This window comes from Pogoniulus pusillus, chromosome 15 (assembly GCF_015220805.1).
Source record: "Pogoniulus pusillus isolate bPogPus1 chromosome 15, bPogPus1.pri, whole genome shotgun sequence".
Lineage (NCBI taxonomy): Eukaryota > Metazoa > Chordata > Aves > Piciformes > Lybiidae > Pogoniulus > Pogoniulus pusillus.
Window position 1 is genome coordinate 4,079,294 of NC_087278.1, and position 17,127 is coordinate 4,096,420.

Sequence of the window (17,127 nt, forward strand, 5' to 3'; positions counted from 1 at the left end):
AGAGATAAAACAGTGAGTTACTTCTTGTCAGGACCCAAATGAAGTCGTGATTTAGGACTTACTATTTGTCAGCTGAACTACATTTTCACCACTTCGCTGCAGGCACTCGAAGCAGTGAAAGGGATTTGAACTCTAGCAGCATCTCTTGCTGGACAAAAGAACTGCATGAATGTGCACACAACATAGACTCTGTGATTGCAATGTGTATAGGTCCTGCAGAACATCCTTTAAACTCCAAGTACTTGATATCAGAAACAAGCTAAGCAACAACTCCTAGAATGCATGAAAGCAGCAGAGCACAAATCTTTTGCCAGGCCTTTCTTGTCATCTGTGCTGAACTGTGACCTTGTAGCAGGCAGTTTGCAAATCCAACAGCAAATTGATACATGAACTCTATCAAATAAACAGCTAAACATGTCCTCTTTAGCAAGAGCTGCCACCACACAGCCCAGACAGCCACAGTGTTTATGTTTGGAAAGACCTTTTCCCATCCACATGTGAGTTGAACTCGATCTCAAAGGTCTTTTCCAATCAAAGCAGTTGTATGATTTGGGGTGATTATGGGTGGAAGTTGGCATAAAAGGTTTCATGTGAACCTAAGGAAAATTTTTTTTCCCTGTGAGGGTGACAGAGCACTGGAATAGGCTGCCCAGGGAGGCTGTGCAGTCTCCCTCTCTGGACATAACCTGGATGTGTTTCAGTGTGATCTGCTCTAGGTGACCCTGGCAGGGTGGCTGGACCAAATGATCTTTGGAGGTCCCTTCCAGCCCCTGACATTCTATGATTCTATGACATCACTTGATTAAACATCAATTACAGGCATTAGTGCCCAGCTCCACCACTCCACACTGCCTTGGAGATTGCAATCAGCAGCAGAGCTACAGTGTGCTGACCAGCCCATCTGCAGCACACACCACTCCAGCGCAGGCTGGAAAACACTGTCATAGCAGCTGGGTGGGAAACATGCTTGTCTCTCATGATCTAACTTACTGACTTCAATTTACCTTACACTAGAGATTTCTCTGATAATAAGTTACCTGGAAGCAGAATGCACTCAGTAGAGTGCTTGCACAGTGCAGAGCTTATCCGAATTACCTGTTGTTCTAATACTGTATTGCAATAACAAGAAGGGGCTTGAAGACATTAGAGGAAGCAAAAACCTGCTCTAGTGTACATAGTGTGCAACTCCCCTGCCTTTTTACTTAGAGGAAGAACTAAAGTGGATGTGTTTCATGCATCATTACACTGAAGTAAATCTAATCCTGAGAAGCATCAAGGTGTAAGAAACGAGATCCTTGTAAGAAATCAGAAAGCTGCAATCTCTTCCAAACAGAGAGGAAAAGTTGCAGTTCTCTCCATGCATTCAAGTGACAGTAACATCTTAAAGCCTGGATGAGGCACTCAGTGCCATGGTCTGGTTGATTGGCTAGGGTTGGGTGCTAGGTTGGCCTGGATGAGCTTGGAGGTCTCTTCCAACCTGGCTGATTCTATGATGGTAGCATTTGAAACATAGGAGCCTACATGACATTGTTCTTTATAACCACAATAACAGATTAGTATTTTCCACATCAGCTGACTAAAATCAGGGATCTTTAGCTGCTTACCAACTTTTAATTAACTGAGATTCTTTTATTTTTATTTTAAGAGTCTTCAGTTTTCATGTGATCTGAGACAAGCACTTGACATTTCCTCAGGCAAAGAAAGGAGTGTTTCCCTCTAAGGAATAGTCTTTTTCTTCCCTCCTTCACAAAAATCCACCTACATTTGGCCCAGTTAAAAGCCTCTGAAAAGCTATGGTCTGCACACAAGGATTGGTGAGGCACAATCTCTAAATCTACCCTCCACAGGCCCAGCTCTAGATGCTGCACACACTTCTGCCCTGAAAAGAACTGAGGAACACCAAGCAGGATCCTTTCTAATGACTGCTACCTGTTGCTGCAGCCAGGCAGGTAGCCTCTCTCCACTCCAAGCCACGATTCATTCACTGTTAGCAGACTGATGTAGACTGATGTGGCCATCAGCACTCCAGAGCGACCAATGATGGTGCAATGGGCAAACAGATTCCAGCTCTCATTCAGCTTTCACTATTTTATCACACTGTATATAGGATCTACTGGAGAGAATCCAACAGAGAGCAGTGATTGGGGAACCTCTCCTAGGAAGAAAAACTGAGAGCACTGAAGCTGTTTAGAATCACACAATGGGTTAGGTTGGAAGGGACCTCAAAGATCATTCAGTTCCAACCACATGCCATAGGCAGGGAAACCTCCCACTAGAACAGGTCACTCAAGGCCTCAGCCAACCTGGTCTTGGACACCTCCAGGGAGGGAGCAGCCATGACCTCCCTGGGCAACCTGTGCCAGTGTCTCACCACCCTCACTGCAAAGAACCCTTTCCTAACATCTAGTTTGAATCTCCCCTCTGCCAGTTTAAACCCATTCCTCCTCATCCTGTCATGACAAGACCTTGTCAGTAGTCCCTCCCCACCCCTCTTGTAGGCCCCTTTCAGATACTCGAAGGCCAATCCAAGGTCTCCTTGAAGCCTTCTCTTCTCCAGGCTGAAGATCACAGATCATAGGGTGTTTGGGGTTGGAAGGGACCCAAAGAGATCATCAAGTCCAACCCCCCTGCCACAGCAGGACAATAGTAACACAGATCACAGAGGGACACATCCAGACAGGCCTTGAAAGTCTCCAGAGAGGACTCCCTGGGGGAGCCTGTTCCAGTGCTCTGTGACCCTTACAGTAAAGAAGTTCCCCTTGTGTTGAGGAGGAACCTCTTTTGCTGCAGAGCCCCAACTCTCTCAGGCTGTCCTCATAGCAGAGCTGCTGCATCCCTCTGAGCATCTTTATGGCCCTCCTCTGGACTTACTCCAACAGTTCCATGCCCTTCTTGTGTTGGGGACTCCGGAACTGCACAGAGTACTCTAGGTAGGGTTTAGTCTTCAGCAGAGAAGGCTGAGAAGCAACCTTATTAATGACTATAAATATATGAGGGGTGGGTGTTGGGATGAAGGTGCCAGTCTCTTTTTTGTGTTGCCCAGTGGTAGGTCAAGAAACAATGGATAGAAGCAGGAACACAGAAAGTTCCACCTCAACATAATAGAATTAGTTAGGGTTGGAAAGGACCACAAGGATCATCTAGTTTCAACCCCCTGCCATGCCCAGGGACACTCTACCCTAGATCAGGCTGGCCACAGCCTCATCCAGCCTGGCCTTAAACACCTCCAGGGATGGGGCCTCAACCACCTCCCTGGGCAACCCATTCCAGGCTCTCACCACTCTCATGATGAACAACTTCCTCCTCACATCCAGTCTGAATCTCCCTATCTCCATCTTTGCTCCATTCCCCCTAGTCCTGTCACTCCCTGATATCCTAAAAAGTCCATCCACCAGCTTTTTTGTAGGCCCCCTTCAGATGCTAAAAGGCCACAATAAGGTCACCTGGGAGCCTCCTGTTCTCCAGGAGAAACTTCTTTATGGCGAGGGTGATGAAGCACTGGAACAGGTTGCCCAAGGAGGTTGTGGAGTCTCCTTCTCTGGACCCTTTTCAAAGCACCCCAGGATGCATTCCTGTGTGGGCTGCCCTAGGCGATCCTGCTTTGGCAGTGGGGCCAGATTCAGTGACCTCTAGAGGCCCCTTCTGTTCTGTGATATTAAGAGGAAATTCACTCAAGAGATCTGTATCAGAAGATTGCCACCAAGGCAATGCAGATAAAGAATCATAGAATCAACCAGGTTGGAAGAGACCTCCAAGATCATCCAGGCCACCCTAGCACCCAGCTCTATCCAGTCAACCAGACCATAGCACTAAGTGCCTCATCCAGGCTTTTCTTGAACACCTCCAGGGATGGCGACTCCACCACCTCCCTGGGCAGCCCATTCCAGTGGCAAAGAACTACAAAGTCAAGAAATGAAAGAGTTAGGGTGCTGCTGGATTATGGCACAGTATGTAACTGTATGATGTTGTGCCACTTTCTCAAAGTCATCCTTCACAGCACAGGTGGATCCTCAACTGTTGTCATATACTCATCACCCTGCTATCATTAGGGACCATGTAGCCAGTATTTCACTCTCACCTCGTTTTGTGGCCTCAAACTCCTTCCCTAAACCCTACTGAATCCCTACTCTGAAGGCAGGATAACTAATATTGTTATTTTCATGATGGCCCTAAGTGCTTTACAAATGTCAATCAATTTGTTCTCAGCACACCCTGTGACTTCTGGCATTTTATAACCACCACATTAGTGTGGGGGACCTGAGACACACAGAGAGGTTAAAAAATAGCAGTCACTCTGGCTGCCCAGTTACAATACCTATTGCCTGAGTGCTTGTATTCACAGCTCCACGTCTGCTGATCTAATTTGCAGCAGTGTGAGCTCAGTGCTTGTATAAATCAGACTCCAGACCCCAGCCAAATATGCAGAATGTCAGTAACACACCATTAGTGACTGTTTATGAGGCAATTACCTAAATATCTTACCAAGCACTATCTGCAAGGGCTTTGTGGCAAAAGCAGGTGTAAAGCTGTATTTTCATAGCTACACCTATTCCTTCCTCACTGCATACCCACTTTCTCATAGAATCATAGAATCAATTAGGTTGGAAGAGACCTCCAAGATCATGCAGTCCAACCTATCTCATCTCCTTAACAAACCCACAGATCAGGCATGGATGCTCATGCAGGTGCTATTGTGTCCTCACTAATGTGCTACTGAGAGTCATTAGGAATTCCTATCACAGAATCATAGAATTGACCAGGTTGGAAAAGACTTCCAAAATCATCCAGGCCAACCTAGCACCCAGCCCTAGCCAGTCAACCAGACCATGGCACTAAGTGCCTCAGCCAGGCTTTTCTTGAACACCTCCAGGGACAGCGACTCCACCACCTCCCTGGGCAGCCCATTCCAATGCCAATCACTCTCTCTGCCAATAACTTCCTCCTAACATCCAGCCTAGAACTCTCCTGGCACAACTTGAGACTGTGTCACCTTATTCTATTGCTGGTTGTCTGGGAGAAGAGACCAACCCCCACCTGGTTACAGCCTCCCTTCAGGTAGCTGTAGACAGCAATGAGGTCACTCCTGAGCCTTCTCTTCTCCAGGCTGCACAACTCCAGCTCTCTCAGCCTCTCCTCACAGGGCTTGTATCATGTTTCTACCCTGTTGTGAACATGTCCTGCAGGGATACCTGCTTGTGTATTTCACTATCAAAATCTGCTTCATCTTCAGCTCTCTGTCCTGCCAGTCACGTAAGCTGGAGCTACAAAGGTCAAGACTGAAAAGGAGCTTAAAAGATCTCATCTCATACCCCACAGATATTTGTCTAACCAGTTCCTAAACCCAGAAATTGTCTCTAGTGAATTAATTCTTGTGCTAAGCAAGAACTGTACTGCTATTGTGCTGCTTCTCCAAGTTTTCTGCACTGGAACAGGCTGCCCAGGGGAGTTGTGGAGTCTCCCTCTATGGAGATATTCAAAACCTGCCTGGATGCATTCCTGTGTGAACTGGTATAGAAGATCCTGCTCTGGCAGGGGGGTTGGACTGGATGAGCTTCCAAGGTCCTTTCCAGCCCCTGACATTCTGTGATTTTTGTCCCTTGAGTTTTAATTCCAGCCTTCAGCACTGACCAGGTGAGGATGAGGTTCCCATGAATTACATGGAAACTGGTGTTGTATTTAAAGCACTCAAGGAAGAAAGGCAAGACTTCAGTGGTAACCTGAGATCCAGCATGTCCTAGCTTCCAAGTATATGCCTCAGAAATCAAAATAACTTTTCCTTTTCCCACAGTCATTGTGGGAATGTCATACTTTGTGGATATTTTCAACATCTCTTTTTTTCCCCTTTGAAATGCTTCAAAAACTGGTAAGAAAAAAAAAAATGAAGCCCACAACTTGTTAGAGTCAGAATCAACCAGGTTGGAAAAGACCTCCAAGATCATCCAGGCCAACCTAGCACCCAGCCCTAGCCAATCAACCAGACCATGGCACTAAGTGCTTCATCCAGTCTCTTCTTGAACACCTCAAGGGACAGAGACTCCACCACCTCCCTGGGCAGCCCATTCCAATGCCAATCACTCTCTCTGACAACAACTTCCTCCTAACACCCAGCCTAGACCTCCCCTGGCACAACTTGAGACTGTGTCCCCTTGTTCGGTTGCTGCTTGCCTGGCAGAAGAGACCAACCCCCACCTGGCTACAGCCTCCCTTCAGGTAGTTGTAGACAGCAATGAGGTCCAAGGTTAGCCATGCCTAGGTTGACTGTGGGGCCTTTAAAATGGACTCTTTAAACCACAAACTAGCTTTTCTATTTTATCTAGAGCAACCTGATCTAGTGTGGAAAGTGTCCCTGCCCAAGGCAAAGAGGTTGGAACCAGATGATCTTTAAGGTCTCCTCCAACCCAAACAATTCTATGACTCTAAATGAATCAATCTTCTAGCAGCAGTTTACTTAAACCAATTTTCAAGCTAAAGAATTATTGCAAGCTACAGATGAAATAGTGTGTTCTTCTTCTGTGTGAAATGGCACACTAGCAATTGATGGGAAAGAAAACCTTAATTCTCTGTGACCACTCCAATAGTACAAGGTGATGAATGACATTTAGCACTTGCCTGCATCAGTAGCTTTAGCTGAGGAGCACTGGACTATTTTTCTGTCATTTTGACTGCAGATGGAGGTCATCCACTTTTCTCTTCACTATTAACTGAGAAGATATAGCCCTAACCAATAACAAGGGCTGTGGAAACTTCCCCACTTTCCCACCTGAAGAAGTTTTAATTCCCTAGTCCACAGCACTGAAAAGTGCTGAGCAAAAACTATGCAACTTCCAAACAATTTGTCTTTCCTGAGAGTGTTTTAACACCTGCCATGCATCAGGAATTATTCACATGATACATATAAAATAAAACAAAAATATCACAGAATCAGAGACCCTTAGAGGCTAGAAGGGACCTCCAGAGATCATTGAGTCCAACCCCCCTAACAAGCAGGATCACCCGAGGCAGTTCACCACACAGGAATGCAACCAGGCAGGTTTGGAAAGCCTCCAGAGAAGGAGACTCCACAACCTCTTTGGGCAGCCTGTTCCAGGGCTCTGTCACTCTCACTGTAAAGAAGCTTCTCCTCGTGTTGAGGTGAAACCTTCTGTGTTCCAGTTTGTAGCTGTTGCTCCTATTGCTGCTGAGCACTGAAAAAAACTGGTTCCAGCCACTTGACCCCCGCTCCTCAGATATTGATAGATATTGATCAGATCCCCTCTCGGTCTCCTCTTGTCCAGACTAAACAGCCCCAGGGCTTTCAGTCTCTTGCCACAGGGGAGATGCTCAAGTCCCCCACACATCCTCATGGCTCTCTGCTGAACTCAATCCATTAGGTCCCTGGTTCTCTCGAACTGGGGAGCCCCAAATTGGACACAGTATTCCAGGTGTGGTCTCACTAGGGCAGAGTAGAGGGGGAGAAGAACCTCCCTAAACCTGCCCACACACATTTCTGCAGGGTGCCTTACAGCAGGCCATTATAGGCTTGTGAGACCTTTTGCTACATGGCATTAGGATTAAGCTGAATTTGTGGGGGGCATCTCAAATATCTGTACTTGGCATTTGAGAACAAGCAAGGTGAAAACAGGCTAGTCACAGAAATTATATGTAAAAATAAGCTCTCATTCTGTCTTTCTCTATTTCTCTTTCCAGAAGGAAATTTAACTTGGGAGCACTGAACACTCTGACATTTGGAAATTTAGTCCCAAATGAGGTTGCAGTTAGAAATGCAGCCCCATGAAAATAATCAGATCCAATTGGATGCAAGAGGTGTGACCTAAAATACCAAAATAAAAAGTGTTGATATGAAAACCCTTGGAGAGAACAGAACTCAGAAAGGGCAACAGACACCAAGGAAGCCAAGGTGCTGGGCCAAAGAATCCAAGTGAAAGTGTAATGAGAGGAGAGTTAAGTCTGGTTAAGTGTGGAAGAGCCCCAGGTACACTGCAAAAAGGCTTCTGAAAGAGGGAATACAAGTGAAAGTTAAAAACACAATGAAACTTCTGACACATGGAAACATCTTCAACTGTATCTCAAATTCAAGTCTCCCTTTAAAGACAACAAAAATCATCTGTCTGAAAAGTAAGGGTGAACATCTGAAAATGGAAAAGGAAAACAGTAACTTTCCCTCCCCAGTACTGAACAGCTCAGCTGGGACTTCTGTGGGCAAATGTAGATGTGAAACTTGTACACACCTAGTCCTGAGCTTGTTTCTTGAGCAAAGAAGATAAGCTGGTACTTCTGAGAGATCACTTATCTCATCCTAAGTTAGACATCTGAAAGAGGTCAGATGAATCACCCTGTAAAAACGTCAATTTATCTCTGCTGGCTATACGGGGAGGTGTGACTGAGCAGGTCAGCCTAAGAGGTCTACACTGTCAAACTTCTGAAGTGAGGTAAGCTGAACACCATTCAAAGCAGCCCTTGATTTCATGTGAACGTTACGAAACCCTCACTGGCTTTCTGAGAAATGCAAACCAATTTTCATGAGGACTCACCCTGAGGGTTATTGACCGAGGTGGTTTCTGAGGAGGATCTTCGTGAAGCCTGTCTCCCAAAGATGCCAGAACACGTTTCCGGTGGCCAATCAAGCTGATCTTTAAGACCTGAAATAACAATAATAACAACAACAACATTAAAGAAAAAAACCTTTATTAAAATCAACACACTGCAGTCATTAAATGAAGATCCATTCAGAATGAAGCCATTTTCTCTTCAAACCCTTCAACAGTTTACTCCACCACCAAGCCTAAATAGAGAGCAGTGCGAGCTGATTGGCAGAGATAATGACAGATGAGATCAGACAAGAGGAAATCCCCTCTAAATTGAAGAAAGAAAACAAAGAAGCTACAGATGTGGAAAATTGATCACAAAATAGGCTCAAAAATGAGTAAAGGAAAATGAAACAGGAAGAGAAGGCAATAGAGCAGTAGTGGAGACAAGAGAGCAGGAGTAGGGCATTGAAGGAGGAGATGTAGAGGCACAGGCAAACAGCGAGTGGTGAGGATTCAAAGGACTCAGGAGATGGATGAGTAGAGTGAAGAAGAGCCAGTGAATGCCAAGAGAGAGCAAGAAGGGATAAATGCTGTCACATTTAAATGTACTCAGCATGCCTTCCACGGGCGAGCTCCCAGCGACACGAACAGCTTGCAGTACCCTGCAGAACCGCCCTGGCGTAAGAAACACAGCACAGACTTTGTCCTGCAGCTCCACTGCTTTCAGCAGGTGCAGCGACACAAATCGCTCTTGCACGCCAGTGTGACCATCAGGGGATAGGTACCAATACCTTGTGCTTGTCTGAACTCCCAAGAAGGCTGTGGAAAAGGTGTTCCAAACTTACTGCAACTGCCCTCCACTTGTATCTCTCCATGTCCCTGCCACATGGGAACCCACCATTGCTTTTAAGGAAAACTCAGAGGACAGCAGCAGTGAAATTTCACAGAATCACAGAAACATACAGGTTGGAAAAGACCCTCGGGATCACCAAGTCCAACCTAGAACCCTACTCTACAAGATACACCTTAAACCACATCCCTAAGCACCACATCTAAACGACCCTTAATCACACCCAGGGTTGGTGACTCCACCACCTACCTCCCCAGGCAGCTTATTTCAGTGCCTGATGACTCTTTCTATGAAGAAGTTCTTCCTAATATCTAATTTAAACCTCCTCAACCTCAGCTTGAGGCCATTCCCCCTTGTTCTGTCACCAACTACCTGTGCAAAGAGACCAGCACCAGCCTTGCCACAGTGTCCCTTCAGGTAGTTGTAGACAGCAATGAGGTCTCCCCTCAGCCTCCTCCTTTTCAAACTAACTATCCCCAGCTCCCTCAGTCACTCCTCATAAATTTATGAATTAGTGGGGTGGGGGGGGAAATTAAAATTCCATGTTGATGCTATTCTTTAACAGCCACAATAGCATCAAAGTGTAAAGCAGTCCCTACTGTAGAGGCAAGCCTCTGCTCGGCGAACGGCAGTGTCCTCATGTAACTCTTCCAGACTGCATATATGGTTTCCTACACCAGAGCTGCCTCCATTCCCTTTCTGAAGACAGTACTTGCCACTATATTTAGGACCACCGTGTGTCAACACCCTTCACCAAGAGGAATTTCTCATGCAACCTGGAAAAGTAGTCCCTAAAAACCCTGAAAATGCTTCCTGCTAAAATGAACAACTACCTCAGTTTATGCAGTTCCAAGAGCTACCATTCATGAGAACAAACAAACAAGCCCCAAACCCCAGCAACTCCCCTAAGACACCGCTTAGATCCAGCATCTCAAGACACAGTACAGTAGTAGTGTGTCATTATTAGTATAGTGGATGAACTCCTGTGGATGATTCTGTGCTGTCTGATACTGTTGAACAGTTTTGGGCTCCCAAGTTTAAGAGGGACAGGGATCTGCTGGATAAGGTCCAGCAGAGGGCTACAAGGATGATTAGAGGTCTGGAGCACTGCATTATGAGGAGAGGCTGAGGGACCTGGGGTTTTTTGGTCTGGAGAAGAGAAGACTGAGAGGGGATTTAATAAATGTCTATAAACATTTCAGGGCTGGGGGTCAGGAGGTGGGGGACAGGCTCTGCTCACTTCCTCCCTGGGACAGGACAAGGAGCAATGGGTGTAAGCTGCAGCACAGGAGGCTGCACTTCAACACAAAGGGGAACTTTACTGTAAGGGTCCCTGAGCACTGGAACGGGCTCCCCAGAGAGGTTGTGGAGTCTCCTTCTCTGGAGACTTTCAAGGCCCATCTGGATGCGTTCCTCTGTGATTGTTTGGTCCTGCTCTGGCAAGGGGGGTTGGACTTGATAATGTCTTTGGGTCCCTTCCAACCCCTGACATCCTGTGAGCCTGTGAACATCCAGAGCATCTACAAAGCAATGGGCTATGCATGAATAGATCAAGGTCTTCGTCTGAGGGACATCTTTAGAGGCCTGTTGCAGACCCTAAAGCTCAACAGCAGATCCAGGCTGCCATGTGCTCTCCTATTAGCCTAAATCTGGAGAAGCATGAGTGAAGCTGAGATAGTGCAGCACGCACAAGAACGCCGGAGGCATGCGGGAGACTTTGTTAGGCATTCAGTTTCCACTGAATGTTAAGCAGAAGGGTGCACAGTTTATGTCCCTGTTTAACCAGATGAGACACCTGAATCAAATATAGCTGCTTTAAGCATTACTCAGGTAATGCACTCCAGTGAACTTGATACTTTCCTAATCCTTCCCCATCACTAAGAGCATTTATCCAGAGATTTTTAAGCTGAGCTATGAGGTCCTTGTTTCAAGGACCTATCAACACTATGATTGCCTTGTTAGCTGTGTCAAATCACACCAAGAAATTCTCTTGGACATCACAGAGCTGTTGAACAACAGGAGTTGCGGGACTCTGCACATCAGAGATCAGCAGATGGGTCCAAATGGTTATACTAATTCATAAACTGTGCTCAATATGCAAGCAATACAGATCTTTAAACACTCTAAGTGCTGCTGAGTTTATTCCACATTTTGTTTTTACATTAAAACTCTGGTGACCCCAAATTTGAAGTGGTAGGGATTTAAAGATGTAATCTACAAGAGACATGTTGTCATCAGCCAGCAGGCAGCTGTAGCTCCACAATCTCCCTGAGCAACCTCTATGAGATGCTGTTTTCTGAAACACTTGTATATTTGAGTTGTGAGAGTTTAACAAACATCCTCAAACCCTGCAAACTCGTTATCCTTGACAGTATTTATCCAGGTATTACAAATATAGGTCAGCAGTGTGCAATGGCAAAGTTGCCTAGAGCAGCATCTTAGAAATATCTTGGAACACTGTGTATGAGATAACCATTAGCAGTCCTGTACTTATTCAGCCTACAGCTTAGCTCCCCATGAATACTTTCTATATAGCAGGTAACAGTGAGCACAGTAACACTGAACTATATGGACAGACAATGCAATGCACCTAAGTGGTAACAATGAGCTCTATGGACAGACAATGCAATGCACCTAAATGGTAACCCAGAACTACATAGACAGATAATGCAATGCACCCAAGTGGTAACATGGAACTAGATGGACAGACAACGCAATGCACCCAAGTGGTAACATAGAACTAGATGGACAGACAATGCAATGCACCCAAGTGGTAACACGGAACTAGATGGACAGACAATGCAATGCACCCAAGTGGTAACATGGAACTAGATGGACAGACAATGCAATGCACCCAAGTGGTAACATGGAACTAGATGGACAGACAATGCAATGCACCCAAGTGGTAACATGGAACTAGATGGACAGACAACGCAATGCACCCAAGTGGTAACAATGAGCACTGAAGTGGTAACATGTAACTATAAGGACAGATAATGCAATGCACCTAAGTGGTAACATGGAACTAGATGCACAGACAATGCAATGCACCCAAGTGGTAACACAGAACTAGATGGACAGACAATGTAATGCACCCAAGTGGTAACACAGAACTAGATGGACAGACAATGCAATGCACCCAAGTGGTAACATGGCACTAGATGGACAGACAATGTAATGCACCCAAGTGGTAACATGGAACTAGATGGACAGACAATGCAATGCACCCAAGTGGTAATATGGAACTAGATGGACAGACAACGCAAAGCAGCTAAGTGGTTAACACTGAACTATAAGGACAGACAACGCAATGCACCTAAGTGCTCTGCAGTGAAGCATTTTGTCAAGTGGATTGTAGCCCACTTAATAGACCATAATGATATGAGCTTCACAGTGTGGCTGCAGGAATCAGATACAAGACGTCATGAACCTGTGCAGAGCAGCTGAAAGCCCTCCACAGCCTGTTATTCAACAAAACCCAACATGTACCTGACATTCCTCTTCCCATGCTGAGAGTAGGATACAAAAATAATATGGCTCTATCTCCTATATTTGCTCCTATTTGGTGTTGTAACACAATTAAATAGGGCAAGTAATTAGTCTAAAGAAACACTACAGGCACACAAATTTAAGTCTCATTTTTAACCTCCATATTCTCCAACGATTAGCATACAAAATAAAATCCCATTAGGAAATGTAAGGAAACCACAAACCCTACCAATGTAACACTCTGCATTTAGATTTCTGGCTTAGTTGACAGATGTTTAAAAAAAAACCCAAAGCCATGTAGCCCAACAAATCCCTGATGACTGTGTATGTGCAGATGCTGTAATTAATAAGATATTACACCCAAAACTGAGCATTGTTCCTGCAACACTCTTCTGCCTGATTTTTCTTCTAATTGATTAATATGATCCAATGTAGGATTTCTCCTCCCCCCAAAATAAAGATTACTAAGACTACTGAAATTGAAGACATAAATTCCTTTCCTTTTGGAATAATCTGTAGAGTTCTTGCATGGACTAAAATTAGTACCATAATGGTACAAGCACCCTGGACTGACCCCACGTGCTAGACTGTGTGCAGATCTGGAGCCCCCAATGCAAGAAGGACATGGAACTGTTAGAGCCAGTCCAGAGGAGGCCACCAAGATGCTGAGAGGGCTGCAGCAGCTCTGCTATGAGGACAGGCTACAAGAGTTGGGGCTCTGCAGCCTGGAGAAGAGAAGGCTTTGAGGAGACCTTGTAGTGGCCTTCCAGTATCTGAAGGGAGCCTACAGGAAGGCCGGAGAGGGACTATTGACAAGGACTTGTAATGACAGGACAAGGGGTAATGGGTTTAAACTGGAAGAGAGGAGATTCAAACTAGATGTTAGGAGAGGGTACTTTGCAGCGAAGGTGGTGAGACACTGGCACAGGTTGCCCAGGGAGGTTGTGGCTGCTCCCTCCCTGGATTTGTTCAAGGCCAGGTTGGATGAGGCCTTGAGCAACCTGTTCGAGTGGGAGGTGTCCCTGCCTACAGCAGTGGGTTGGAACTGGATGATCTTTGAGGCCCCTTCCAACCTAAACCATTCTATGATTAGGCACTAGGAACTAACAAATAAAGTGATCAGAACAGTACCAGTGATTCTCTGGTAGGAGCACCAGATGCTTCAGAATTTAAGCAGAAAAAAGTGGCAAACACAAGCCAACAAGGTCTGGCCTTCCTATTTCTGCATGTAAACAGCCCAGATGCTACCTAAATTCAATATGAGTAAGCACTGTGCTGCTGGTGATAACAGAAACAACTCCAGGCTATCCGTGTGGTCTCAGACCTGAAGCATTGTTCCCAGCCAGCCTTCTTGAGATGCTCAATGGTAACCTCACAGCACCAAGACAGAGCAAGTGCAATACCAATGTTACCCCACAAGATTATTTACACAGCACATGAATTACAGTTAAAGTTCCCAGCACTAGAACACATTTCATAATGCCCTAATAATTTATTTATCTGGTTTTAATATGCAAATATCAGCAAAGAACATTAATCTGTACATAGGCATGAAATGCAGCTACTGTTAGAAGAATTAGGACACAAAATACAGATCTCCATAGAAAATTTCAGCAGCTCTAAAACTGACCCTTTTATTCCCCTTATCTTGATTCAATTTAATCACTGACTTAATTCATAGAATCACAGAATCAAACAGGTTGGAACAGATTTCCAAGATCACCCAATCCAACCTAGCACCCAGCCCTAGACAGGCAACCAGACCATGGCACTAAGTGCCTCATCAAGGCTTTGCTTGAACACTTCCAGGGACAGCGACTCCGCCACCTCCCTGGGCAGCCCATTCCAATGCCAATCACTCTCTCTGCCAACAACTTCCTCCTCACATCCAGCCTAGACCTCCCCCGGCACAGCTTGAGACTGTGTCCCCATTTTTTATTGCTGGTTGCCTAACAGAGGAGATCAACCCCACCTGGCTACAGCCTCCCTCCAGGTAGTTGTAGACAGCAATGAGCTCTGCCCTGAGTCTCCTCTTCTGCAGGCTGCACACCCCCAGCTCCCTCAGCCTCTCCTCACAGGGTTTGTGCTTCAGGCCCCTCACCAGCTTTGTCACCCTTCTCTGGACATGTTCCAGTGTCAACATCTCTCTTGAACTGAGGAGCCCAGAACTGGACACAGCACTCAAGGTGTGGCCTGAGCAGTGCTGAGTACAGGGGCAGAATAACCTCCCTTGTCCTACTGGCCACACTGTTCCTGATCCAGGCCAGGATGCCATTGGCTCTCCTGCCCACCTGGGCACACTGCTGGCTCATCTTCAGCTACTCTCTACCAGTACCCCCAGGTCCTTTTTCCAGCCACTCGGTTCCCAGATGCCCCAATTCTAAGCAAAAGGAATGAAAAACATTCCAGCCATTACAAAGAATGGGACATTCACCACTAATGAATGCTTTCATAATATGAGAAGAAACAAGCAGCCATTCGCTGCTTGGAGTAAAATGCAGATTACTCCAGCTCACAGTTCTAATCCATGCAGTCATTAATAGGTAAACTCTGTCATGTGAGAACAGAGTTACAAGATTGATGAAGCATTGTTCTTCTACTGCTGGCATTCATACTCATCTACTTTAAAAAAGGGAAGAGTTGTAAATACTTCATAAGGATAAACATGTGAAAAGTGTTTGTAGCCTTTAAGAGTCATCACTGGCAATGTCAATACTCTACTGGTATCAACTGATAGCAGGATGCTAAGGACACAACCAATTCTTACCAAATTCTCTATCTAATCCCAATTCTCTACCAAAGTACAGGTGAATTGTTCCATAACTCTTGTGAAAACTGGATGGAAATGCTTCTTTGGAAGGAAGAAGATCTACAGAAGAAAATACCAAGGTTTGGTGGAAAAGGAGAGGTGTTGTGCTGCAGAGCAAGAGCATCTGTGGCAGAGCAACATGCATGGCATCCTGCCCACCTTAAAAATGAAGCTGGGAGGCAGCTCCTCATTTACTTCCTTGCTTGACCTCAGAGGAATTAATAATGGCTCAAGTAATTGGGCAAGAAAGTATGACCAAGGACTGGGGAAAGAGAAATAGGTAGAAGCCCAATTTTTGACAGTCGCTTCTGCTTACAGCGGCAGAAGCCAAACATGAGATACATCCACAATGAAACTGCAGCTTCTTTCACACTGGTCCACCCAAAAGAAGAGGGCAGCTAGCAGGAAAATCCAAATCTCTAGAGAACCCTCAAGCCAATGTGTTAACAGAAACCAGGGTCTGCAGGCCTACACCCTTTAGCATTCAGCAGCTACTCCATTTAGTTTTCTGCTTTGTCTCTCAGGTGCATCTCCTATTTTCCCCCAGAGGACTGGAACAAACCTGTCAGAGACAGGGTAGCCATTTCATGAAAAATGTTTTTTCCTCCCATAACTGCTTCTGTCTCCTCAGTAATCAGTGGGGATTCATCCTACTGCTGAGTGGCTGCGTAGCCGCGGCCACGCTGCTTTCTTTGACAGCATTTGACACGCTGGCTGAAAGAAAACACGTTCTGTGATGTGCTAGTACAGGCGCCGCTGCCTCTATTTTGGGTACCATGTGGTATGCTGTCCAGGGATGTCACCCCTATCAAGATCTTGATTTCTGTACTTCAGAGGAAATATGCACCTACATACACAACGCGAAAGGCCCTCAATCACTCTTCTGCTTGCTCTGCAACAGCAGCCAGGTGACCAATTTAATCACCTTTCTTCCAGCAAGGACACTCCCCCCGAAAAGTTAACTTTATAGGACTGATAACTTCTGTCTAGGTTATCACAGAATCATAGAATCAAGCAGGTTGGAAAAGACCTCCAAGATCATCCAGGCCAACCTAGCACCCAGCCCTAGCCAGTCAACCAGACCACTAAGTGCCTCATCCAGGCTTTTCCTCAACACCTCTAGGGATGGTGACTCCACCACCTCCCTGGGCAGCCCATTCCAATGCCAATCACTCTCTCTGCCAGCACCTTCCTCCTAACATCCAGCCTATATTACCTCCGGCACAACTTGAGACTGTCCTCTTATTCTGTTGCTGGTTGCCTGGGAGAAGAGACCAACCCCACCTGGCTACAGCCTCCCTTCAGGTAGTTGTAGACAGCAATGAGGTCACCCCTGAGCCTCCTCCTCTCCAGGCTGCACACTCCCAGCTCCCTCAGCCTTTCCTCACAGGGCTGTGCTCCAGGCCCCTCACCAGCCTTGCTGCCCTTCTCTGGACACGTTCCAGCACCTC

The 17,127-nt window shown here is 45.9% G+C and overlaps 1 protein-coding gene across 19 annotated transcripts in view; it reads right to left on the reverse strand.

Moving 5' to 3' along the window:
• Positions 1-17,127, reverse strand: part of ANKS1B (ankyrin repeat and sterile alpha motif domain containing 1B) — a 449,942-nt gene that overhangs the window by 58,792 nt on the left and 374,023 nt on the right. For all 19 annotated transcript variants that reach the window (XM_064154982.1, XM_064154981.1, XM_064154990.1 and 16 more), the window contains one exon: positions 8,532-8,639. In XM_064154982.1, coding sequence (XP_064011052.1) covers positions 8,532-8,639 — 108 coding nt within the window. The remainder of the gene's footprint in view (positions 1-8,531; positions 8,640-17,127) is intronic.